We start from the raw sequence: 23,065 nt of genomic DNA on the forward strand, positions 1-23,065 counted from the left end.
ATGTAAGAATTTAGTTACAGGGATTTGTTTTTTTCATTGATATAAAAATTAATATAACTGACAACTGACAGATGAAGAGAAGTACTTCCTGCTAAAGAATAAGTGGTTCAAACATAATTATAAATACCCACAAACAAAGTTTGGTGAAAGGCAATTACGCTATAGTATGAAGTGGGAAGAGACACATGATAAGATGGGATTAATCTAATATGATGTGTGTAGTTCTTTATAGATGTAGCCTCTTAATTTGGCTGTCAAAGTACACCAGATTGAAGGCTTTTGATATATAATTGACAAAAATTTCTGACCCCCCCACATGCACCACAACTAAATGACCTCGGTATTTAAAAAATCCTGCATACGGCCCTGGTTGCAGGTTGCAATCCTCACCACTAGATGCCACGAAATCCCCCTAAATCTTACACACTGGACCTTTAAATCTCATTAATATCAACACGTAACTTTTAAAACTAATCTATCTTGTTATCTGAGGGTTGCACCATGAAGTCAGATTAGTGGTTAGTGATGTATGTAAAGCTCAAGGCATTTTCAGTGTCACAAAGGTAGACCTCTTTTAAAATGTCTCAAACTCAATGGAGACGTATGGTTGATATACTGTGGGCTGATAAGCTAATTGTAGCTGTGTGGTGAGCCGGGGAGGTAATGCGCTCTTGGAAGCAGGTGTGTTGGTAGACTGGATTCAGGGTTGCAGCAGGACAATAACAAGACTCGAACACACATACATACACACAGACAAACTGGGGACATGGAGAACACAAGACAAGTAGGGGACACAGGGAAATCCAAGGGAGAAATGGGAGCACTACTGTGGCAAGACAAATTAAGGACGTTAAGTATCTAAACTTCGATAGCAAGGTTAATTAATAAATCATAAGAAATAGATAAATGTAACAAACTTCTAATTCTATTATATAATTCTAATATTATATCATAATTAATAGGACTGTCCCTGACTAAGAATTTTCCTAATCCCAGTCAGCATTTAGGGCCATTAGTCAACTAGTCACCTGCATGTTTACAGTAATATTTGATTATTAAATGATATCCTTTGGGTGGGGCAACACAATGGTTTGAGTTCAAGGTCCAAGAAAAAATAGTGCAAGCAACATTGTTAGCACTGTGCTACATTACAGAGAAATACAACACCATACCAATGAACCTTAATTAATACAGGCCTAGATTTTATCTACAAATGCACGTCACACACTGAGCAAACTGCCTGTTAATGACGATGCCAGCAAAGCAGTAATGCACCCCCTGTATGTCTACTTCTGTGTACTGTAAAACTTCAATTAAAAGTTTAATTAAATTAAATGTCCAGTCCTATTTACTAGCCCGGTGTGGCTAATCATTTTGTTGAAATAAATACCTGTCTCAATTGGACACCTGGTCTGGTTCCCAAGCAGTTAATTTTTTTAAGTTCTTTGTATGTATAACGGCAGGTTGTTGGTTACCTCAAATTATGGGTCAATTCCTTGATCACCCTGTAAGTTATACATATTCCTCAAGTCTGTAAGGGTCCTTAGATCAAAAGAATCAAAAGGGTATTTCATAAAAATGAATCCAAATTGTGAATATTGTTTTAACAGTATAAAGTGGTGTTGTGTCAGTGTGCCAGGTGCTGTAATCCTCATGTGCCGTAAGTCTCTCTCTCTGGTGTGCTCTCTCACTCTCTGAAGCCTAATTTTTACACGAGTAATATTCATATTAGTGTAAATAATTAATTTTATTGTATTTCTCATCTTTGCTGAGCAACAGTTTTGTGTGAAAGAAATTTATAGCCTGTCCCTTATACATGCCTTCCCCAAATATAAGCCTGTTGATTTCAGTGTTTTAAGCAAATAATAGCCTGGGCTATTAATTGAAGTTTAATAAATAAATAAATAAATAAATAATTAATAAAGCTGATTCTGAATCGAAATAAACAAGAGAGGTCACAATGTCATCAAAAGCAGAGAGGAATCTGGTCTTCAGTAGAGCTGATGACATACAAAATGGTATCATCAGCATAAAAAATTGTAAAATGGACATTGTAATGCTCAGTTGGAACATAACTACAGTGACTGTGCCTTTGTTTGCAGGGATGGCCTCACAGCAGTGGTCATGTTGGTCTGAAGAAGAGGGGAAGACATGAACAGGACACACTCAACAAACAGTACCATTTCAAGCCTGTACTAGCATCCAAAAATGACACAGAGTTCTGGAAGCGTCCTCGCTGTGGAGTCCCAGACTATCCCACCTTAACGCATGTTGGCCTGTCGTACTATAACCTGAAGAAGAAGGGAGGCCTGAGTGGACAGCAGCGCAGGAAGCGATTTGCACTGTTTGGAGGGCGCTGGGAGAAGACTGACCTCACTTACAAGTAAGAAACACAAGTATTATGTTGTGTACATTGGTTTGTTCAGTTGTTTACCGCTGCTTTTGTCACTGTCTTTTAATCATGAATGAATTGCTAGATGTTTTGATGGATATAAAATCAATAAAGATTATGTATTAGAAAAAAGTCTCTCTGCTGGAGCTAGCAATAAATCAGCTTGATATATCAACTGCTATTAGCTTATTGTAGATATATCTTTGTATCATGAATAGGGCTGGGTATCTTTGGGTTTTTTCGATACCAGTTCTAAAAAAATGCTTTCAAAACGGCATTATCCATTATCTTCTAAGGAGTGGTTGAGATTGTCACTACAATCAGAAAAGCTGGTCCACCTTAACAGTTCAACTTACAAGAACCTGGTCAGGTCCCAATGAGAGGTAGCCTGGTTCCAGACCACAGACCCCGCCCACTCAACTGAGCAGGTGGTAAGCAAGACACAGGAATTTGGCTTGGGTCTTGAGGTGTTGCAGCATCTATTCACGATAAATAGCCTAAACTGTTTACACACTGCAGTGCTTTGTTTAACTTAATACTCTCTGCTCTGGTTGCTGCAGCCTCACTGTCACCGTCACTGGCACACATACGCTCGCTCTTTTCCTCGCTGCTCACACAGTCTGGTACTGAAATGAGACACTAAAATCTGCATTATGATTTGGTCTGAACCGGTGCCATATTGACACCAGAGTTTAGTACCCAACCCTAATCACACAGATGTTGGCAGATAGTAAAGATAAACAACTGCAGTACAGATATGCCAAACTAGGTTTTACGTCAGTTTGTCAGTGTCATCATTACACAGTTTGTCAATCAGAGAACACTGACAAGTTGATTTTTACACTGTAAAATCAGCTCAGTATGTATTTTGGTTGCAATTAAAAAAAAAAAAAGCAGGAGTTCAGTATCAACATTAGGCTTGGGTAGTTTTCGTACCTTCATGCCTTTCAGTAATTTCACAAGGGTATATTGTATATGGCAAAATAAGTGTGTGGCGCTACAACCAACCCTTCCCCGACCGCCAAGCACTCTCAGGTTTTTAAACTAAAAGTACACAGCACAAACTCACAATGTTAAGAAAAGTAATATTCTTACAGCTATTTTTCCTTATTAAACAGAGAAATACAACTGTACACCTTTTGAATTCTCATTTCTCTTTGTCACAGACCTGAGACTGCCTTAATTGTCTCATTAACTCACACTTCATTCATACTCAAAATAAATAAAATAAAACTCACCCAAACCATCTTGGTTATTCCTCTTACTCATTCAGTTAGTTAGTCCACTGTTCCAACAATCACTAACTCTGGTTTGGTCCAAATAAAGCCTTGATTCACTGAGTCAGATGTAGAAGACATGCTCTTCACATGCTCCCACAGTCTCTCTTGGTCATTGCTGGCTGGCTGTTTACGGTCCTGTGCGCCGACAATACAACATACAAACAAACAAGATGTTCTACGACACACGTGCTGCTCACGCAGCCTGTGTGGCCCGGGCGTTATTCCTCCATTACTTGCAGTTTCTTTTAGCTCAGCGGCCTGCTCCACTAGTAGAGAGCAGAGACTGACCTCGGGTGGGGCGTGCTGTGCATTACATACAATGACTTAAACAGAAAGAGGAGCACCTGTGTTTTGACAGTATAGAAAATTATACCATCGGCATTACTTAATATCCTGGTAGACTGTAAAACCGTGATACTGTCTAAGCCTGATGACATCGTTATGTGTTTGTGTAAAAAACGATATATCAGCTTTTTCAAAGTCAGCAATATCAATATAGGTATCTTTTAATTAAGATTTAAAATTAGGTTTATGTAATCATTGGAACTGTTTGTATTACCAGTTTCCAATATAAATTGTAAATTTAAATTAAGTTTATTTTAAATGACAAGACAAACAGCTCTGTTCACCTCAGCCTCTAGAGGTCTGACTCATCACCTCCAGAAAAACAAATACATTATATCTGAGAGCACTTGATGGAACAAAACAAAGCTCATGTCTTTAGTTTGCTGTGAACCTCATGTCTGAAACTAGGATGAGAGGGAGATGGCGATAGCTAATGATTATTTACAGGAAAATGTGTTTACGTTGTAGCTTCACACAAAGGCTTGTGGTTTACATTGTTTGTAGATTCAATTTGTCAAATCAACAAAATAGGCAGAGTTACCATCAACCTCATAAATTGTGGCATCATCCTGCAATTAAAATGAATGAATAAATAAATATTATTGTAGAGACCCTGTTATTGATGTGTTTACTAGCGTGGTCAGTGTGACAGCACTGCGTCATCCCGCAATGCTCTGTTTGTGTGGGTGTATATGTTCTTGTGTTAACAGACTGTGGCTACATTCGAGAGACCCTTGTGCTGTTTGTAAAAACACTCTGACAGGATGACAAACAGCTTGTGCTCTGTAGGTTTCACTAGTGTAACCCAGCATGTAGAGTATCTGTTTGAGAGAGCATTCCAAATAGGCAGTAAAGATTCAAGGATAACAGGAAACTCCTGTGTTTTTCTTCACCAGTACCAGGAAAAGAAGTACCTACTTGAGGATAAACTTTGTGACGTGCAACTAGCAAGCTAGAATAAACTAAGACACAACCACTCACAGTGACTCCTTTTGAAAGAATGATTCAGGTGTTTTCTGATTTTAAAATAAGAAATCCAATCTAAACCACTAAAAGCTGCTTTAATCTGTATTCTTATATTAACAATAAATCAAATGACTAGGTATTATTTGAAAGGGGTTGCTGGTAGTCACTGGACATCCTCTTCCCTCATCAACTCTATGGAGCATTTAGCGTCTTTCAGCTCATGGTTTTAGTTTTACATCCCATCGGTAATGTTTTGGGTCAGTCTGTCTCAGCATTCTCATCGTGTTGTTCCAGCAATAGCATTCAGCTGTTTGCAATTAAAAAGTTCCGATAAACAGTCCAGCAGCAAACAGTACACAGACACAGTTAGACTAGCTGGTGAATACAGCAGAGTATTTAGCAGAGTAAGAGACATATTTTTTCAGGAGTTGGTTTAGAGTAAAACAGAGCAAATAGAAGAGTGAGTATTGGTCTTAAAATTTAACCAGAAACCCAACTCCAAATGAATGCTCCATGTCTACTGGATGTGTAAATAGATAACTGTTTGCTAACGTGTTTGGCACATAGATTGTACATAAAGACAGACAACTTAGCTCCACTTCCTGCCAATGTACTAACATGAAGCAAAAATATCCCAGAGGTGGCTGCTGCCATCTTGGGCTGGTGACGTCATTTGGAGCCAGAGTCTGCGCCATATCGATCTCCGCGATGTGGAATTCCTGCTGTAGTGCAATATCATTTTCTCAAAACAATGTGCATGATTTTTCTCTCATTTTTATATCATATACAATATTACATTGATTATCAGGTGCAGTCTGCTTTTTCCAACCATTTTAGTTCATTTTTAGTAACTCTTGTACTTATCTTACTCCTAGCTGTTACTCTATTAGGCGCTGTTTTTGCTTTGCTCCTTGAAAACACTTCTTTTCTTGTATATTTGAATATTTTGCCAGATATTTAATACTCTATTGTTTTTAAAACTGGGCCCAGCGAGTGACCTTGACCCGGGGAACCCACTGGTTGTTCTGGTTGTGAATGTTAATTGTTGTTACTGTATTTAGTGTTACTGTAATTTGAAGCATTATCTGGCACAAGAATGTCCCTTGGGATCAGAAAAGTTCTATTGAATTGAATTGAACTGAACTCAACTGAATTTGATTTAATTGAAACACCCGTCAGACCAATTGTGAGTAGCACCATTGATAAGAGCACACCAATTGGCACAAAAAGCTGTCAATAATAAAGTCAAACCTCCTTTTTTATAGCATCAAATATCTAACCAAGCCAAACTTACCAGAACATACATCAGCATGATTATTATTTATTTGATGTGTTCTTTGGTCCTTTTAGTTTGGCCCAGGTCCCATCTGTTAACATGGAGGGGTAGGGCTTTATGACATCACCAAGGGGTGATTGAGATGTTTTGGCTTCATTTTTTGGAGTTGTCATGTCGTCCATCTTTATTATACTGCCTATGGTTTGGGCACAAGGTGATAGTATTTTAGTGTTATGTTTACAGCTCATTCCACTGCCCCTAAGTGGCCGAAGAGTGCGAGTTTAAATAATTTTTTCATTAAATAAGTCACGAAAAACAGACAATGTTGTGTTGAGATATTATAAATAAAACTTTTGATACCAAATAAATCTACAGTTACCTTAAAAGAAGAATCACATGAGAAGAATCATGCCAATGAGGCTGTGGTTGGGCGCAGCAGTGCCTCTAGCAATGACACTGACAATGATAACATTGTATTTACGATGTTCAAGGTATTAGTTTAGGGTGTAAATGTGTGACCATGTATTAATAAGCAATAAACACAAAGTACAGTTGAGGCTGATGGTAGTGGTTTTGGTTTTGCAGGTATTTCTTGATTAAGTATTGGAGAAAGTGAAATTTTGATATTGTGATGTACGACACCTATTGCTCGTCTGTCCGTTCTGGAAGAGTGATCCCTCCTCAGTTGCTCTTCCTGAGGTTTCTACCATTTTTTTTAAAAAAATTTTTGGGGAGTTTTTCCTTATCCACTGCGAGGGTCCAAAGGACAGAGGGATGTCATATACTGTAAAGCCCTGTGAGGCAAATTGTGATTTGTGATATTGGGCTTATAAATAAAATTGATTGATTGAATAAACAACCAGAGAGAATGGGCCACGGGTGTAAAGTAGGAGAGGCAAGACATACTCCCTACTTCTGCCCCCACACCCATCTTTGAAATCAATTTTGATCTGTAAATTTCATGACTTGATATTGCGTGGTTGTGATGCTATTGTGGTTATAAAACCTTTCCACAGACAGACAGACAGACAGACAGACAGACAGACAGACAGACAGATAAACACCTGGTAAAGTACTCATAACCATTCTGTGGTAGTTCCTGCTACAAAAGGTGTCTCCAGGACCACATTTTGCCATGACACGCACACACGCATGCACGCACACACACACACACACACACACACACACACACACACACACACACAGAGTGAAAACAATACCCTGTTGTGATGGCTAGTGATAAATGAAACTATGGGATTTCAAAGTGTCATGCTGTTACGCTAGCATAGCTACAGAGCATCTCTGTAGAGACCTCATTTCCATTCCAGCTTTCAGTGCCTCTGACTGATTACTACTAGTAATTTTGTTATGTATTGTGTGGGTAGAGCTTAACACGACATCACCTGCACCAGTTTTGTATCCATGTATCCATGAGCATCTACTGAAACAACCCAGGGATCTTTTGGAGTGTATGCACCATATCAGGGCAGTGCGGGTAAACTGTACTGTCTTTTCATTTTCATTTTTGACACAAGCATATTCCTTACACAGCAGCACACACAGTTTACCATCTGTTTGGTGTAAGGGGAGTCCCTAACATTGTCGGTGGTACTTGCCGGAGGTGAAGCAGTTCATATTACATCCTGTTAGTCATGTCTGAGCTCGTCTGCCCAGCTGAACAATAAGAAAGAGCCAATTCTCGAACCATATCACAGGATCAACACTGAATGACTGCTGTGTATGCATATTCTCACTTTGTTGATTTTTAGTATTGCTTTTTTAAGTCAGAGTGCCTGTTCTATGGCTGCAGTGCACTGATGTGGTTTTCAGCACAGGCTACATGTTTTGTGTAGTGGTTTGCTGCTGTTGTTCTGTTTTGGATAAAGACCTAATAAAGGAATAGCATGTTGCACATAATGTAGTCTGGCACTGCCAGACAAATTAGTAAATCCAAACGAAGGCCTTTACACACCGAGGGCCTGACAAATAAACATCCTGAAAATGTGAAGAACTTGCCTGCAAATATTTGGCATCTAAACTATTAATGCCAGTGTTTTGGTTTAATGAGTGACTCTGTTAACTGGTGACTTAGCTGAATATGTTGATGTATTGGATAAATGAGTGACCCTGTTGATTGGTGACTATTAGCCGAATGCATTGATAATTTGGTTTAACAAGTGACCCTATTAATTGGTTACTTTTAGCCGAATGCATTGATGTTTTATTTTAACGAGGGGCCCAGTTTACTGGTGAATTTTAGCTGAATGAATTGATGTATCGGTTTATTGAGTGACCCTGTTAGCTGGTGACTAAAAGCCGAAGGCGTAGATATTTCAGATTATTGAGTGACCCTGTTAGCTGGTGACTTAAAGCCGAAGGCGTTGATGTTTCAGTTTAATGAGTGACCCTGTTAACGGCTGACTTTTAGTGTGTGGTTGTCGTAGTTATAAGAGCTGTTGAAAAGAGGAAGAGAATACGTAGACACCTTGTCAGTCTCTTTGTTTTTTCATTACAATGGCAAAACTGCGAGAGTTGCAAGACTTGTTCAGCAAAATATTCAAATAGATTGATGCCTGCTGATTCTTCAGAATGATCCAGAGCAGTGTCTGGCAGTATGTTTGAACTAAAATTTTGTGTAGCCCAAGCTACTGTAAGCTATTTTACTGAGTTTCCCCCGAGCTATATGCGCTGAGTAAGTAAGTAAGTAAGTAAAATTTATTTGTATAGCACTTTTCACAGAGAGGACTCACAAAGTGCTTCACAGGATTAAAATACAAACAAGAATACATACATACAAACATACAGGTCACATACAGAGACACAAAAATGAAACAGTTGTTGCAAAACTAAATCATTTAAGACAAGTTAAAGAATGCCTGCCTATACAGATAGGTTTTAAGATGCTTCTTAAAGATATCAACCGATGCTGCGGCTCTCAAGATCTGTGGGAGGGCGTTCCACAGTCTGGGTGCAATGAACTCAAAGGCCCGGTCACCTCTAGTTCTAAGCCTAGTGCGAGGAACTGCCAACAGGCCGTGATCGGCAGACCTAAGTGTCCTACTAGGAACATATACATGCAGCAGGTCAGATAGATACTCAAGTGCCTGATCATGAAGGGCTTTGAATGTTAAAACAAGGATTTTGAATCGGATCCTAAAGCTGACAGGAAGCCAGTGTAAGGAGGCCAGGACAGGAGTAATGTGGCAGTTTTTGGGTGATTTGGTTAACAGCCTGGCAGCGGCATTCTGCACCAGTTGGAGGCGATCTACATGAGTTTTACTGAGACACATGAAAAGAGAGTTGCAGTAATCCAGACGTGATGGCACAAAGGCGTGAATGATCATTTCTAGTTCAGCATGTGATACAACAGATCTCAGTTTTGCAATGTTTTTAAGGTGGAAAAAGCATGTACGGGTCAACATGTGAATGTGTTTATCAAAGTGCATGGCCTGGTGAATTAGTGTTACCTCTGGTAAACAGTTATGCAATGTATATGTTTAGGGCTTTTGTTGTGAAAGGTAAGAACAGAGGGAGTGGATCTGATAAGCACTCCATTTGTCAGTGTTGAAAGGATAAAATTTGCAGTTTAAGAAGATAAACCATCAACAGGTCTGCCATTGTCAAGATGTTGTGAGGTGATGTCTGCTCTGCACAGCGTGATTTTGGTTGATGCCTTTATTTGCGGTGCGAAAGCTCAGAAAAATTTACCTAATTTGGTGAAAACAGGTATTTTGTCGTGTAATATTCACGATTTGTGTGAAAATACTCATGACAAAGAACAGGTCAAAGCTTTAATGCATCGCCAAAACCCGTTGGTCTTGCAATAAAGATGTTCTAGATACTACAACAGATGTTCTGGCCTTTTAAGATGTTTTTTTATACGTCTGCTGTTTAAGGTCTTAAGATACAATATGTATATTTATGAGTGCTCCTAATACAGCACATTGGTGTGTGTGTGTGTGTCTTTGTATGTGTACGTGTGTCCAAGGATTGTGCGTTTCCCCTGGCAGATGAGTGAGGGCAAAGTGAGGCGTGTCTTCCTGGAGGCATTCGGTGTATGGAGTGCAGTGACTCCTCTGACGTTCAGAGAGGTCACCACTGAGAAAGCTGACATCATTATTGACTTCAGCAGGTAAGAGAGGTCCACCAGCAAGAAACACTTACATCACCTTAAATTAAAAAAATAATATATTTTATATCACCAGTAGCAATTAACACGTGAAATCCACAACAGTCTCTTTATTTATGATATGTACAGAAAAAGACTGGTGTTGGAAGACAAGTTACATCAGAGAAAATGTAGAATAAAGGGAATTTAGTATTAGAATTTTAAAAAGGGTCATATTTCTAATAGCCTATGTATTTGTTTCAGCAGGGACAATGCCTATAATTATCATCACTGTAAGAGAAAGGTTGCGTTTTCAACGTTTTTGTTTTAAAATTAAAACAGAAGAACGTGAAAATGAAGTTTTTAATTTCTCGGTTTCGTTATTGTGATATTTGGATAAATTCAGGGAATGCTGGGAGATCTGGGGAGGAACTTTTGAACTCCGCAGAGGAGCGCTCCATTCTCAACTACTTGTAGCCTATGGCCGCACTCCAGCCTTATGTGGACCTGATCTGCGAACTTTTTGAGAGTGGCAAGACACGCAGAAATCAGTGATATTTTTGCAGCGTGTAGGGGCTACACAGTGTTCCATAATGAGCGTCAGGAGATTCTGCATGGAGCACAACCTTTGGAGATGAAGTGTTGTTTCAGACGCCCAATTAGAAACGGCTGTGGTTTCTGCAATAAACAGGGTCTGTATGTATGTATGTATGTATGTACAGATGCAGCCACTTCAGATTTCCGTTTGGCCTGTCATCACCTGGCCGGGCTTGTAGCTCTAATGAGATCCCCCACGACGACGTTGAGTATATGGGGCCGGCTGGTGACCCTAACCCTAACCCTAAGTTTTATTTGTAGAAACCAGTTGCAATAGTCTGTCTATCCACCAGGAGGAGCAGTGAGTGTGGAAGCTGAAGCGGTTTACTGTGCCTCTTAATACTGAGAGAGCTTCCCACACAGAGCATATTTAATGATTATCAGGCTACCATATCATAGGTCATAAATATAATGCGTCAGCGTTTTGTTATTCAAAAGAACTGCATGAAAATTAAAGTGATATGGCTGGGAACTGAACGAACTGAACGTTATCTGCAGTGGTAATGATAATAATGTCATACAGTAATAAATATAGTAATATAGTGTATGCATATATATATATATATATATATAATACCATTATTATGACTATATAAATGTAGGCTAATTTATGATGCTTTTAGATGCTGTTAGACCACCCCACTCCTTTTATAGAATGTGCGAAAGACGAGGATTTTTTTTAACCTCAGCGAAAATGTTGATTTTCAAAGACTACACGCCAACAAATATGGACTGAAGCAGAATCTTTCGTTAGATAAAAACTGCTGGTGAATATTGGACATAATTACGTAGATATTTTCTTTTTTAATTATGTAGGAGAAATACCTTTTTGAAAATGTTTGCACTCCTGATGAGGGAAGTGACTAATCAAATTAATAACTCCGTAAACCAATTATTAATTTGTCAGCACGCTTATCATTAATGAATCAATCTCAATATCTGGGTTATGAATTCTCCATACAGTGATCTTAATTCCTACTCAAAAGAAATATCCACAGACAACGACTTGGCGATAGATGAAAATTTATTTAAGCTAAATGGGTAACAACTAAATAAATGAATGAGGATAATATGAAATAACACAAAATCAACACTATGTACAATGGATTAAACAAGAAGTAACATTCGTGTGAGTTATTTAATTTGGCGATAGTGAGAGAGTATGTTAAGATAAATTGGGATCGCAGGGATGTGCAAAATATTTATCTAAGGAATCCTAAATTAAGATTAAGATAATTAAATCTCCTATTCAACATCAGCTCTTACCACTGCCCAGCAGGTCACCTGTGAGGGGAGTTCGTTGCCTCCATACTTAGCAGGGAATCATGCAGATGTTTCTCCTGGGGCCCCGAACTTTCACTTTGCAACTCCCAGACTTTCCAGCAGAATGAAACCGGCTGGCTCACTGTGGTGGGGGGAGCGGTTGAGCCTGTGAAGTCCTGTGGGTACCCCAACGTTGGTTGCCTTACGCTGCAGAAAGCCTTTGGGTTTGGCACAAGAACCACTGTGGCAAGTGGCTGGCAGCCGCTGGGTCTGATGAATCTTTGGGTGAAGAGTCGGGTCGAAAAGGGCACTTGTCTACTTTGTTATAATTACTCGCTTATAATATTGGTGAAAACAATATCGTTGGCCGTTCGATATTGTTATCAAAGTTATTATTAACGCGCATAAAAATGCTGAGAACACTGGAGATAAAAGAAAACTGGATAAGCAAAACTTAAAAGTTTAAAATAACTTTGATGGTGAGAGTATAAAAGCGTACCTAAAACATAAATACAAGAGAGGCTTAGATACGAAAAAGAAGAAATAAGAAGAGAGAATAGTCAAAAAGAAAAAAAAGAACAAAGAGTACAAGAGTACAAAAGAACAAGAGAGCGGAAATACAACAGAGAGAACGCACCAGAGCGCACATGTTTTTCTTCTTAGTTGTAAAACAGACCCACTACTTTATTTCAAACGAAACTTAATGCTTTTTATTATACGAGATCATATACTTTGACATGTTACGCGCGATAGGCACATACTCTTCTCATTATGGTCAAAATCAGTTCTTAACATCCAATTAAAATGAATACAATTATTATACCACGTGTATCAGCAAAGTACAGTATAGCCTAATTCAAATACACACACTCTAGACTAACCTATAGTAGCAACATATAATGAAAAACAAAATGAGGAAGCACATATTCATGAAAACAAGTTGATTAAAAACCCAACTATATTTTAACTCCAAATATATAATATGGATAAAATGTATAATCTCACTTCCAACAACATCCATTTAAATTTTGTCACACAGAAACATTTGGTAAGAGAGTGGAGGGCGTGATTTCCCCGGGGCAATGCGAATGGTCAGGATGTGGCTGTGAAAAGAAGCAATGTCTCACGACAACTACTGGGTCGTTCATTACCGCGTTTTGCCCCAAGGATGGATACTTTAAGATGGCATCCGAAACTTGAGGGATCCCAAGTGACTTTTTACCTCCTTTTGGCCTAAGGATGGCTGAAAGAAGTTTTTGTCCAGTCGGGGGTAATACAGGGGTGAGTCCTAAGCATCTGACCCCCGGTGGTCCCGTGGGTCCATTCATTGATAATACTGGTTCAAGGGAAGTCCAAAGAGGCTGTTCCTCTACAATTATTATTATTGACGTTGGGACTGTATAACGCTCTGCACACGCTCTGTCTGCCGCACGCAGCACAGCTTCTCCTCATTGATCTGTCGCTGTCTGTCTAAACCGATTCATGCGAGCGATAGTTCACAAGATTTGACACAAGAGGAATTTGTGATAAAATGTCTATTACTATTTATTAACACTAGAACCGCCAAGGGGTCATTTTTACCCCCCACAGACACCGCCGTATACTGTAACCGCTCTATACTGTAGCCGCTGTATAGGCTACTGTAACCGCTGCCACGCCCCCCCAAAACGTGCGAAATGCAAGCTAGTTTTGACAGACAGATAGACAGAAAAAGAACAGACAGAAAAGAGGAAAGGAGAGAGATTTGCATCGTGTAGCCTAATTATGGACCGGAGAAAATGGATGAATGTCGAACAAGCTCTGGCGATGCTTCAGGACATAAGTGACGGAGGGTGGCAAAAGGCTTCGAGACTCCCCCCGCTTCACCTTCAAGATCACAACAGACCTCTGATGTTGTAACAGGCAAGCCCCCAGAACACATTTACTAATTATTACATATATGTCGTTCAGTAGTTTCTAGCAAGATTACTGCACTTGCGAAACAAATTTTATTTATTTTTTATAGTGTCGGATCAACCAGATCTGTGTGAGGGACATGCAACTGGAAAAGATGGGAATGTGGAGGCATACACAGCCAAAAATCGTGCATGAGGTGCTGCCATGCAGTGTGTGGGGTGTAGGGTGACCATATTTTGATTTCCAAAAAAGAGGACACTCGGCCCGGCCACGACATAGCCTTCTTAAATGATACTTGCAGTTTACTCAAAGATGCCTTATAATTTAAATAGGCCTATAGCCTATTTAAAGTTTATATGTATGGATAGAAAATTCAGTTATATTACAAAATAATATCTCTCAAAGACAGAAATTCAGATAGGCCCCTATAGGGGACACATACACACACTAGAGTGTGGCAATCCGAGCCTGATGGTACCCGACGGGTCGGGTCGGGTTTGGTCAAAAATGTAGCTATAAATTGTATTCGGGCTCGGGTCGGATTCGGTCAGCTTTCAGTGAACATGTAGTGTAAAAATAAATAAAATCCTATTGTCTGTCCTGTTTATTGCTTGGGCACTGTTATTTATGTGACAACACCTGAACATAACACACACAGACACACATTGGCTTCTACCGCTCCCCTCGCTGGAAGTCTCAGACCTCCAGCCGCCCGCCTCCGCCTTGATTAAACGCTGAAAATAAAATAAAAGAGGGAGACAGGTGTCTCCTATTTTATCTTATTTTGTTTAATTTCTCCCTCTCCCCTCGCTGGAAGCGTTGGACCTCGGGCTCGGTCGGGTTTTGACAGAAATATGTGGCCCGTGCCGCACTCTAACACACACACACACACACACACACACGGAAAACCGGACATTATCATCAATTTATAAAAGAAAAACCCGGACGCCCCGGACGGGACGTGAAAAGTGGACATGTCCGGGCAAAAGAGGACGTTTGGTTAGCCTAGACAGTGCAACGTGAAAATGCACAGTGTGTCTCTCTCTCCCCCCTTCTGTGTGAAGGGGGGAGAGAGAGAGGGGTGATAACACGCAGCAGAGGGCCACAGGCTGGAGTCGAACCCGGGCCACTGCGGCAACAGCCCTGTACATGGGGCACCTGCTCTATCCTCTAAACCACCGACGCCCCGAGTGAGTAGAAGATTAACTGATCTGCAAGAGGCATGAAGTTAAAGATGAAAAATGCTTTTCAACATTTTAAGATCAGTGTATAATTTTTGTTTTGCAATTTTAGAGTGGAAAAAAGGGAAAGGAGCACCATGCAAAAGTTTAGGCATCCCAGGACATTTGAGCTCTCAGACAACTTTTACCAGGGTCTCAGACCTTAATTAGCTTGTTAGGACTATAGCTTGTTCACAGTCATTGTTAGGAAAGGCCAGGTAATGCAGATTTCAAAGCTTTAAAAATACCCTCTGTACACACCGCCCGACATGACGGAGACCAATGAGATTGACATTGGAATGGTGAGACAGTAATACTAGGGATAGACCTCAAAGCCACATCCACTGTATTTCAAGATTTCACCTTTTTTTTTTTATTGAATCTGCATATTAGTCCACAAACAAAAAAAAATATCCCTGCTGTGTATGTTGTTGTGCCCCAGCCACACGCCTGCAGGACAAACTTTGATGCAGTGTCCATGATCAGGGGAGAGCTGTTCTTCTTTAAGTCGCAATATGTTTGGCATGTCCAGGATGGACAGCTACAAGCTGGCTATCCCGCCTTGGCTTCACGCCACTGGAAAGGCATTCCTGACCATATCGATGCTGCATATGAAGACAAGTCTGGCAACATCTGGTTCTCAGCAGAACTCTAAACAGCTGCCTAGCACTTTGAAAGCAACGGATGCCCACAAAGCAGGAGAAGACTTTAAGAAGGTAGCAAAGTGTTTTCAGGTAGCCGTACCCTCAATTCCTAATGTAATTAAGAAATAGCAGTTAACAGGAACTGTGGAGGCTGAGTTGAGGTCTGGAGAGAGTCTTAGAGTGCTGCTTGTAGGATTGTTAGAAAGGCAAAACAAAACCCCTGTTTGGCTACAAAAGACCTGCAGGAAGATTTAGCAGACTCTGGAGTGGTGGTGCACTGTTCAACCCTGCAGCGACACCTGTACAAATATGACATTCATGGAAGAGTCATCAGAAGAAAACCTTTCCTGTGTCCTCACCACAAAATTCAGCGTCATAAGTTTGCAAAGGAACATCTAAACAAGCCTGATGCTTTTTGAAAACAAGTCCTGTGGACTGCTGAAGTTAAAACAGAACTTTTTGGAGGCAATGAGTAAAGGTATTTTTGGTGAAAAAAGGGTGCAGAATTTCATGAAATGAACACCTGTCCAACTGTTAAACATGTGGGTGGATCGATCATGCTTTGGGCTTGTGTTGCAGCCAGTGGCATGGGGAACACTTCACAGGTGGAGGGAAGATTCAGTTCAATTCCAGCAAATTCTGGAAGCAAACGTCACACCACCTGTACAAAAAACTGAAGATGAAGAGAGGATGGCTTCTACAACAGGACAATGGTTCTAAACACACCTCCAAATCCACAATGGACTACCTCAAGAGGAGCAAGCTGAAGGTTTTGCCATGGCCCTCACAGTCCTACGATCTAAATATCATTAAAAATTTGTGGATAGACCTCCAAAGAGCGGTACATGCAAAACGGTCCAAGAATCTCACAGAACTAGACGTCTTTGCAAAGAGAACTGAAAGACTTTTAGCAGGTTACAAAAATGTGTACAAAACTGTGATACTTGCCAAAGGGGGCGCTACTAAGTACTGACCATGCAGGGTGCCCAAACTTTTGCTTCAGGCCCTTTTCCTTTTTTTGTTACTTTGAAACTGTAAAATATTGAAATAAAAAAAATTAATATATATATATATATTCTTGCTTAAAATATTGAAGAAATGTGTCATCTTTAACTTTTTGCCTTTTGGAGATAAGTTTATCTCCTACTTTTTAACTACTCACAGTAAACAAAGTTTTGACCATGGGTACTCAAACTTTTGCATGCCACTGTAGTTATAACATTCATTTTATGTCAAAGCAGTGAAATGTTCTCATTACTTTAGTCCACAATGACTGCTGCTGTTGTGCTGTGTGAAGAGTTTTGAAAAAGTAGACTCAGTTTTGAGGAATATGTAAAATGAAAAAAAAAAGAGTAAATATAGGCCCAAAGTTGGCAGAGATTTGTGTTTTCCAGATGATCTCTGTAATCTGACCCAGACTTGAATCTTTTGGATCATTTTGTCAGAGTGACCCAGGAAAACTAAACCAGATGTATCAGCCAAGCTTGGAGCAGAATACAAACATGAATGAATGCAATACAGGACTTGTTTGGCAGGGTTTTTTAAGAGCATGCCTCCAGCTACATTTTTATCAGCTCAGATGAGTCATTTTGGCATTTGCTTTACGATACTTCCATGTCATGCCATTTTTTTTGTTTCACTGTGTGCACCCACATTACAGTTTCCTAACTACGCTACCATGCCCTTTTTAGTTATACAAGTTACTTTCATAACGGATGTTATGAACTGTATCTTATATAATTAATTCAAAAAAAGAAACATGTCAAGAAGGGAGGGCCCTTTAACTTAGAAAACTAAAAAACTGCTGAGGGGCTTAATTTCTTTCACCCCAGCCCAGATTTAAATATAACAAGACAAGCATCTACAGCCATTAAAAACATCATTTTTTAAAACTAAAACATATTTATTTATTTGTTGAAATATACTAACTCATTTACATATCTATTTTTATTTACATGAATTTATATATTTGTTGCCTCATTTGTTTATTTCAGGATTTATTAAATAGCTACATTAATTTATTTATTTCATATATTGATTGATTTATTCATGTAATTGTAATAATTGTAATTGTATTTATTTGATATTGACTTAAATGGCATTCCATAGTCCAAAGTTTGCTTGTGTAGAATAAAAGAAGTGCTTGTGTAGGTACTGGCATGGGGATAACTTGCCATTTGATGGTCCTGGAGGGATCCTCGCCCACGCCTTTTTCCCCAGGACACACCGAGAGGGCGAAGTGCACTTTGACTATGATGAGCATTGGACGGTGGGCAACAGTGTGGGTGAGTACTTGGAGTTAAATGGAAATATTTTTCATGAAGAAGAAAACCTGGTTTGAAAAGTTTTTATAACTGTGTTCATAATTTGATTCTGCTGAAGCCTGGGTCTTTAACAGGGGGTCGATGAACCCTAGGGGGTCCTCGCAGTTACTGCAGGGGGCTGCCAAATTTCCTCTTGATAACTAACTTTAAGTTAAATTTATTTTTTCATTTTTATTTTTTCTAAAATTAAACTATGTCTGTAAACACACATGAATCTGGCATATTTTTTTTAGCGAAGATTAACCTAGACCTATTCATAAAACCTATTCAATTTACAGTACACAACATTAAAGGAAGGCTAACTGTTAACCATGAATCTTGGTGCAACAATGTGAGATAGCTAATGATAAATCACTATGCAGCACCTTTTTTTCTCCACATATTGACCAGTTAACTGTATTATTATTCCATGTGTACGGAAATTCTTGTGAGTCACAATGGATAGTTTTGTAACTTTTCAAGCAAGAGACTCTGACAAGTCGTCCACCTCAGAAACCACTGGCAAATGTTCTGAAGGGTGAAGCTAATGCACCTCGCCATGCTACCACTGCTGCTGGCTTAGCAGGTACAGGCAAGCGCAAACGAGAGAAGACATGAAAATATTTAGGGAATGATCTCAAGTGCAGCTCAGTTTTATATAAAATTTGTTGTAGATGGTCCCTGCTCTGTCTGTCTTTGAGCTAAGGTGTCCTTGTTGTCTTGTTGAAACATTCAACAGATTCAACAACTAATTTTAGTGTCATTATCCCTTTATCCTTTGCTGTCCTGTTTAGGCACGGATCTCTCACAAGTGGCAGCTCATGAGTTTGGCCATGTCCTCGGCCTGCAGCACTCCCTGGAGCCTGATGCTGTGATGTGTCCTTTCTACAGCGACTCTTACCCTCTGCAGCTCAGTGAGGATGACAAGAGGGGCATCCAGTATCTGTACGGCCCCCCTCGGCATGCACCGCCCGACATGACGGAGACCAATGAGATTGACATTGGAATGGTGAGACAGTAATACTAGGGATAGACCTCAAAGCCACATGGACTGTATTTCACGATTTCACCAGTCTTTGATTGAATCTGCATATTAGTCCACAGACAAAAAATATCCCTGCTGTGTATGTTGTTGTGCCCCAGCCACACGCCTGCAGGACAAACTTTGATGCCGTGTCCATGATCAGGGGAGAGCTGTTCTTCTTTAAGTCGCGATATGTTTGGCGTATCCGTGATGGACAGCTACAAGCTGGCTATCCCGCCTTGGCTTCACGCCACTGGAAAGGCATTCCTGACCATATCGATGCTGCGTATGAAGACAAGTCTGGCAACATCTGGTTCTTCCAAGGTTGGTCATGTTACAGAAGCAAGCTTCTTTTTCTGAAGATGTTTGTGTGCTCACAGCTGATAACCTGCAGTTTAAACATTTCAAATAGTGGAAATATGTATCAGCTGAAGTTATACTTCAAATGGCATTTAAAATACAAATACTGAAAGAAGTTGAAATGGCACATCAAATGAAGTGCTGAAAGAAGTAGAAATGAAAGTTTTAGTTGGTCAAGCTTAAAGGCAAATTTCGGTTTATTTCAATCCGTCTCCTATCGTCCTAAATTTGTTTCAAGTCACTAGTGACATAGAAATAATAGTTAGCATGTTAGCCATTAGCCTAGATACAGCCGTAGTGTCAGACCTGTTAAAACGTAATTGAACGGGCATCCTTTCAAGTGCAAAGTTAGTCCACTAAACAAGCTTTTTCTCCACAAAGACCGCCTCATATCGTTAGGATAAATGTCAGAGAACATATAGAAAACGACATGTAAACGTATTGTCTTACCCTACCGGTGTGCTGCCATGTTTATTGTTTACCATTTAGCTAAGGCTGCAACCGGTCCCATTCCTTGCAACAGAGGTATTCCTCTTCTGTGGGCATTGGGGTACAGCATTCACAGGTAACGTTACACCACCAATCTCCAGAGCTAAAGCCTTCCAGCTGCCATTCCTCCTCTGTTGTCCTCTAAAGGCCAAAACACACCGGTGCCGTACGACGCGTGTCAAAACAGCCGCCCCCATTATTTTCTATTTACAAACCCACACCAAAATACGTCCACTGAAAGTGCATTTTTTTCACATAGATAGGCTCGGATTGTTAGTATAATTATCCAACGACTTAACAGAAAGGAGAAATGAAAGTCTGTCTTTACCTTTAGCTGGATTCGGACATATTCCTCTGCCTGTTGCTGCTCCCTCTCTCTCTCAGAGTTCTGCGTCCATGTACTCCGTGTTCAAATAAATACGGGCGGTCATCAAATTCAAATGGCTCATCAAGATCTAGTTGGTCAAAATTGGGTAAAAATTAATTCAATTCTCCTTTCCGTTGTGTTGTTGGATAATTATACTAACAATCTGAGCCTGTGTGAAAAAAATGCACTTTTAGTGAGGACATATTTTGATGCTGTCTGAGTCTGCCTATTATTTAATATAACACGCGCTCAAGGGCTGCAGGCAGGTCAGTCCTAGTCTCAGTGGGCGGAAGTTCGCTGCATAGATTAGCCTCTCATTGGGCAGAACGAGCCACCCGCTGAAGTCCCGCCCTACCACCTCCGGTTGTGTAGCAGTTTTCAACCGATTTCAACACGTCCTTTACTAACTTTTGCGGTGTTTGGTCTTGCAGGGATGTAGCCATTTTTCTGCCATGGTTCGCGTCCTGTAGGCGATATTTTGTGGGCGTGTTACACCAAAAACTGTTTCCTCCTGGCAATATTTTTGCAAGCGCACCGTTGCTGTGGCACCGCCCAGAACAACTGTGATTGGTTGACAGAAATACAAGCAGCCAGGGCGTTTTTTTCTCCAATCTTAAAGTGAGAGTCGGCCCAGCCAGACCTTTCTTTTCTTGAGAAAGGTCTGGTGAGCGAGACTAGGTCAGTCCTAGCTTCGTACTGGAGAAATGTCAAATATTGAACATCCTATCACTCATTTAGACAAAAGTAGATCGGAAAATAGGGCCCAGGTTGAAAGAAACATTAGTTCCCCTTTAAGTGGAATCATTTGAAGTGATAGAGCTGAAAGGAGTTGCATTGTTAATCAGCTTACAGGTGAAAGTTGAGCTTCAAGTGTCAGCTGAAGTGTACGTCCTGAAAACAAATAGTAGCATTTCAAGCCTTTAAACTTAAATATATCAGTTGAAACATCAGCTAGTAAAAGCAGTGAATGCAGCTGGAGTAAAATGTGTATGAATTGTTGAGGTTGTGTGACTTTAAAAGAGCTGAAGTGTTTTCTTTTTTATTCAAAGGTGAAGATCTGTGATAGTGATTGAAATGTCAGCTGACATGTATGCATAAATTGAGTTGAGATGTTGGAGTGTAATCACCGACAGACTCTCAGTGAATGCAGAACTCAGTTAAACAATGATAAATGAAAGCAGTGAAGTGGAAGTGAAATAAAGGCGGTTGAAATTTCAGTTGATGTGAACACGCTGAAGACAGGTCAAGTGTGTGGATTGAAAGCAGCTAACATTTTAGTTTTAGCATTGACAACAGTGAAAAATCACTCCCTCCACTCTTGTTTCTGCAAACCATCATTTCAGTCGAATCTCAATCATCATTATTATCAAACGTCAGAAGGATGATAAATGATTTATTCAAAGTGCATATGTTGAAACTGACTTTGCAAAGTGTGCCACAAATTAGGATAAAATGAAAAGTTCATTGACAGGGAGATGATGGCTTGAATGTAAATAAAAATAATTATTCATCACTCATAAATAATTTAAAATTAAGTTTGTGCCTTACATTGAGATTTCACAGAATACTGTGCAGGCTGCAAAAAATAATATCATAATCAGTGAAAGTGTTGAACAACCTAATAACAATGTTATCCATCTCTAAACTTAAATTCAATCTCTTTTTCACCCGCAGCTTTCTCAGCATAATGTACACCTGGTCTGTGTGCAGTATGTGTGTAGTTCCAGGCAAATGAAGTCCAAATTTTGTTTTTTCTTTTTATCTTTTTACCATGACAGGTGACAGCTACTGGGTGTTTGATGCAGAGAGGAAGATTACAGGACCTGATTCAGTGCGGCAGCTGGGTCTTCCTGTAACAGATATCCAAGCAGCTTTGAAGTGGGAGGAGGGCCGCGTTGAGAAAGTCTACCTCCTCAAGTCTGCTTCTTACTGGCCCTTCAATCCTCAGGAGAATCGACTGGATGATGTCCATCCTCGCAGCATGCACAAGTGGGGAGGAGTGCCTGGCCATATTGATGCAGCCTTTCGGGACAGATATGGTGGGTACAATCAGGAAAAGGCTTCATTTTTACTTTCACATGAATTTTCTTTGCCTCTGGTCTAGTGATTGGTAAAAGTCCACAGCTGACTTTTGCGTTTGTCACCCTCTGACAGGCTATGCCAATTTCCTGAGTGGGCTGCACTACTGGAAGTTTGACCCTGTGGCGCTGAAAGTGCTAGAAGGCTACCCCCGCAGCATTGGCATGGATTTCTTTGGCTGTTCTGTCTAAATAAGTTCATACACATACATCTGCTAAACATGTGAAGAGCATTGGGTGGAGTTTTCAGCCTAATTCTCCATACAGAACATTCTGGCTATTCTGGATATATACCTATACACTGATGTATTTCATAAAGATGACTCAGAACCCACATAAATACATCAAAGTCTTGCCAAAGTCTCTGTTCACTGCAAACACATAATTTTTTTTAAACAATGACTTTGCATTTAAGAATACGTTTATACATTTACTGTGAGCGTAGGCTCGCAGTAAC

General features: G+C 40.0%; 1 protein-coding gene across 1 annotated transcript in view; it reads left to right on the plus strand.

Moving 5' to 3' along the window:
* Nucleotides 1–22,818, plus strand: part of LOC126395935 (stromelysin-3-like) — a 33,701-nt gene extending 10,883 nt beyond the window's left edge. The window contains exons 2-8 of the mRNA XM_050053737.1: nucleotides 2,103–2,383; nucleotides 10,248–10,391; nucleotides 18,139–18,272; nucleotides 19,085–19,299; nucleotides 19,434–19,638; nucleotides 22,309–22,569; nucleotides 22,685–22,818. Coding sequence (XP_049909694.1) covers nucleotides 2,103–2,383; nucleotides 10,248–10,391; nucleotides 18,139–18,272; nucleotides 19,085–19,299; nucleotides 19,434–19,638; nucleotides 22,309–22,569; nucleotides 22,685–22,800 — 1,356 coding nt within the window. The 3' untranslated portion in view covers nucleotides 22,801–22,818. The remainder of the gene's footprint in view (nucleotides 1–2,102; nucleotides 2,384–10,247; nucleotides 10,392–18,138; nucleotides 18,273–19,084; nucleotides 19,300–19,433; nucleotides 19,639–22,308; nucleotides 22,570–22,684) is intronic.
* The last annotated feature ends 247 nt before the right edge of the window (nucleotides 22,819–23,065 follow it).

This window comes from Epinephelus moara, chromosome 9 (genome assembly GCF_006386435.1).
Source record: "Epinephelus moara isolate mb chromosome 9, YSFRI_EMoa_1.0, whole genome shotgun sequence".
Taxonomy (NCBI): Eukaryota; Metazoa; Chordata; class Actinopteri; order Perciformes; family Serranidae; genus Epinephelus; species Epinephelus moara.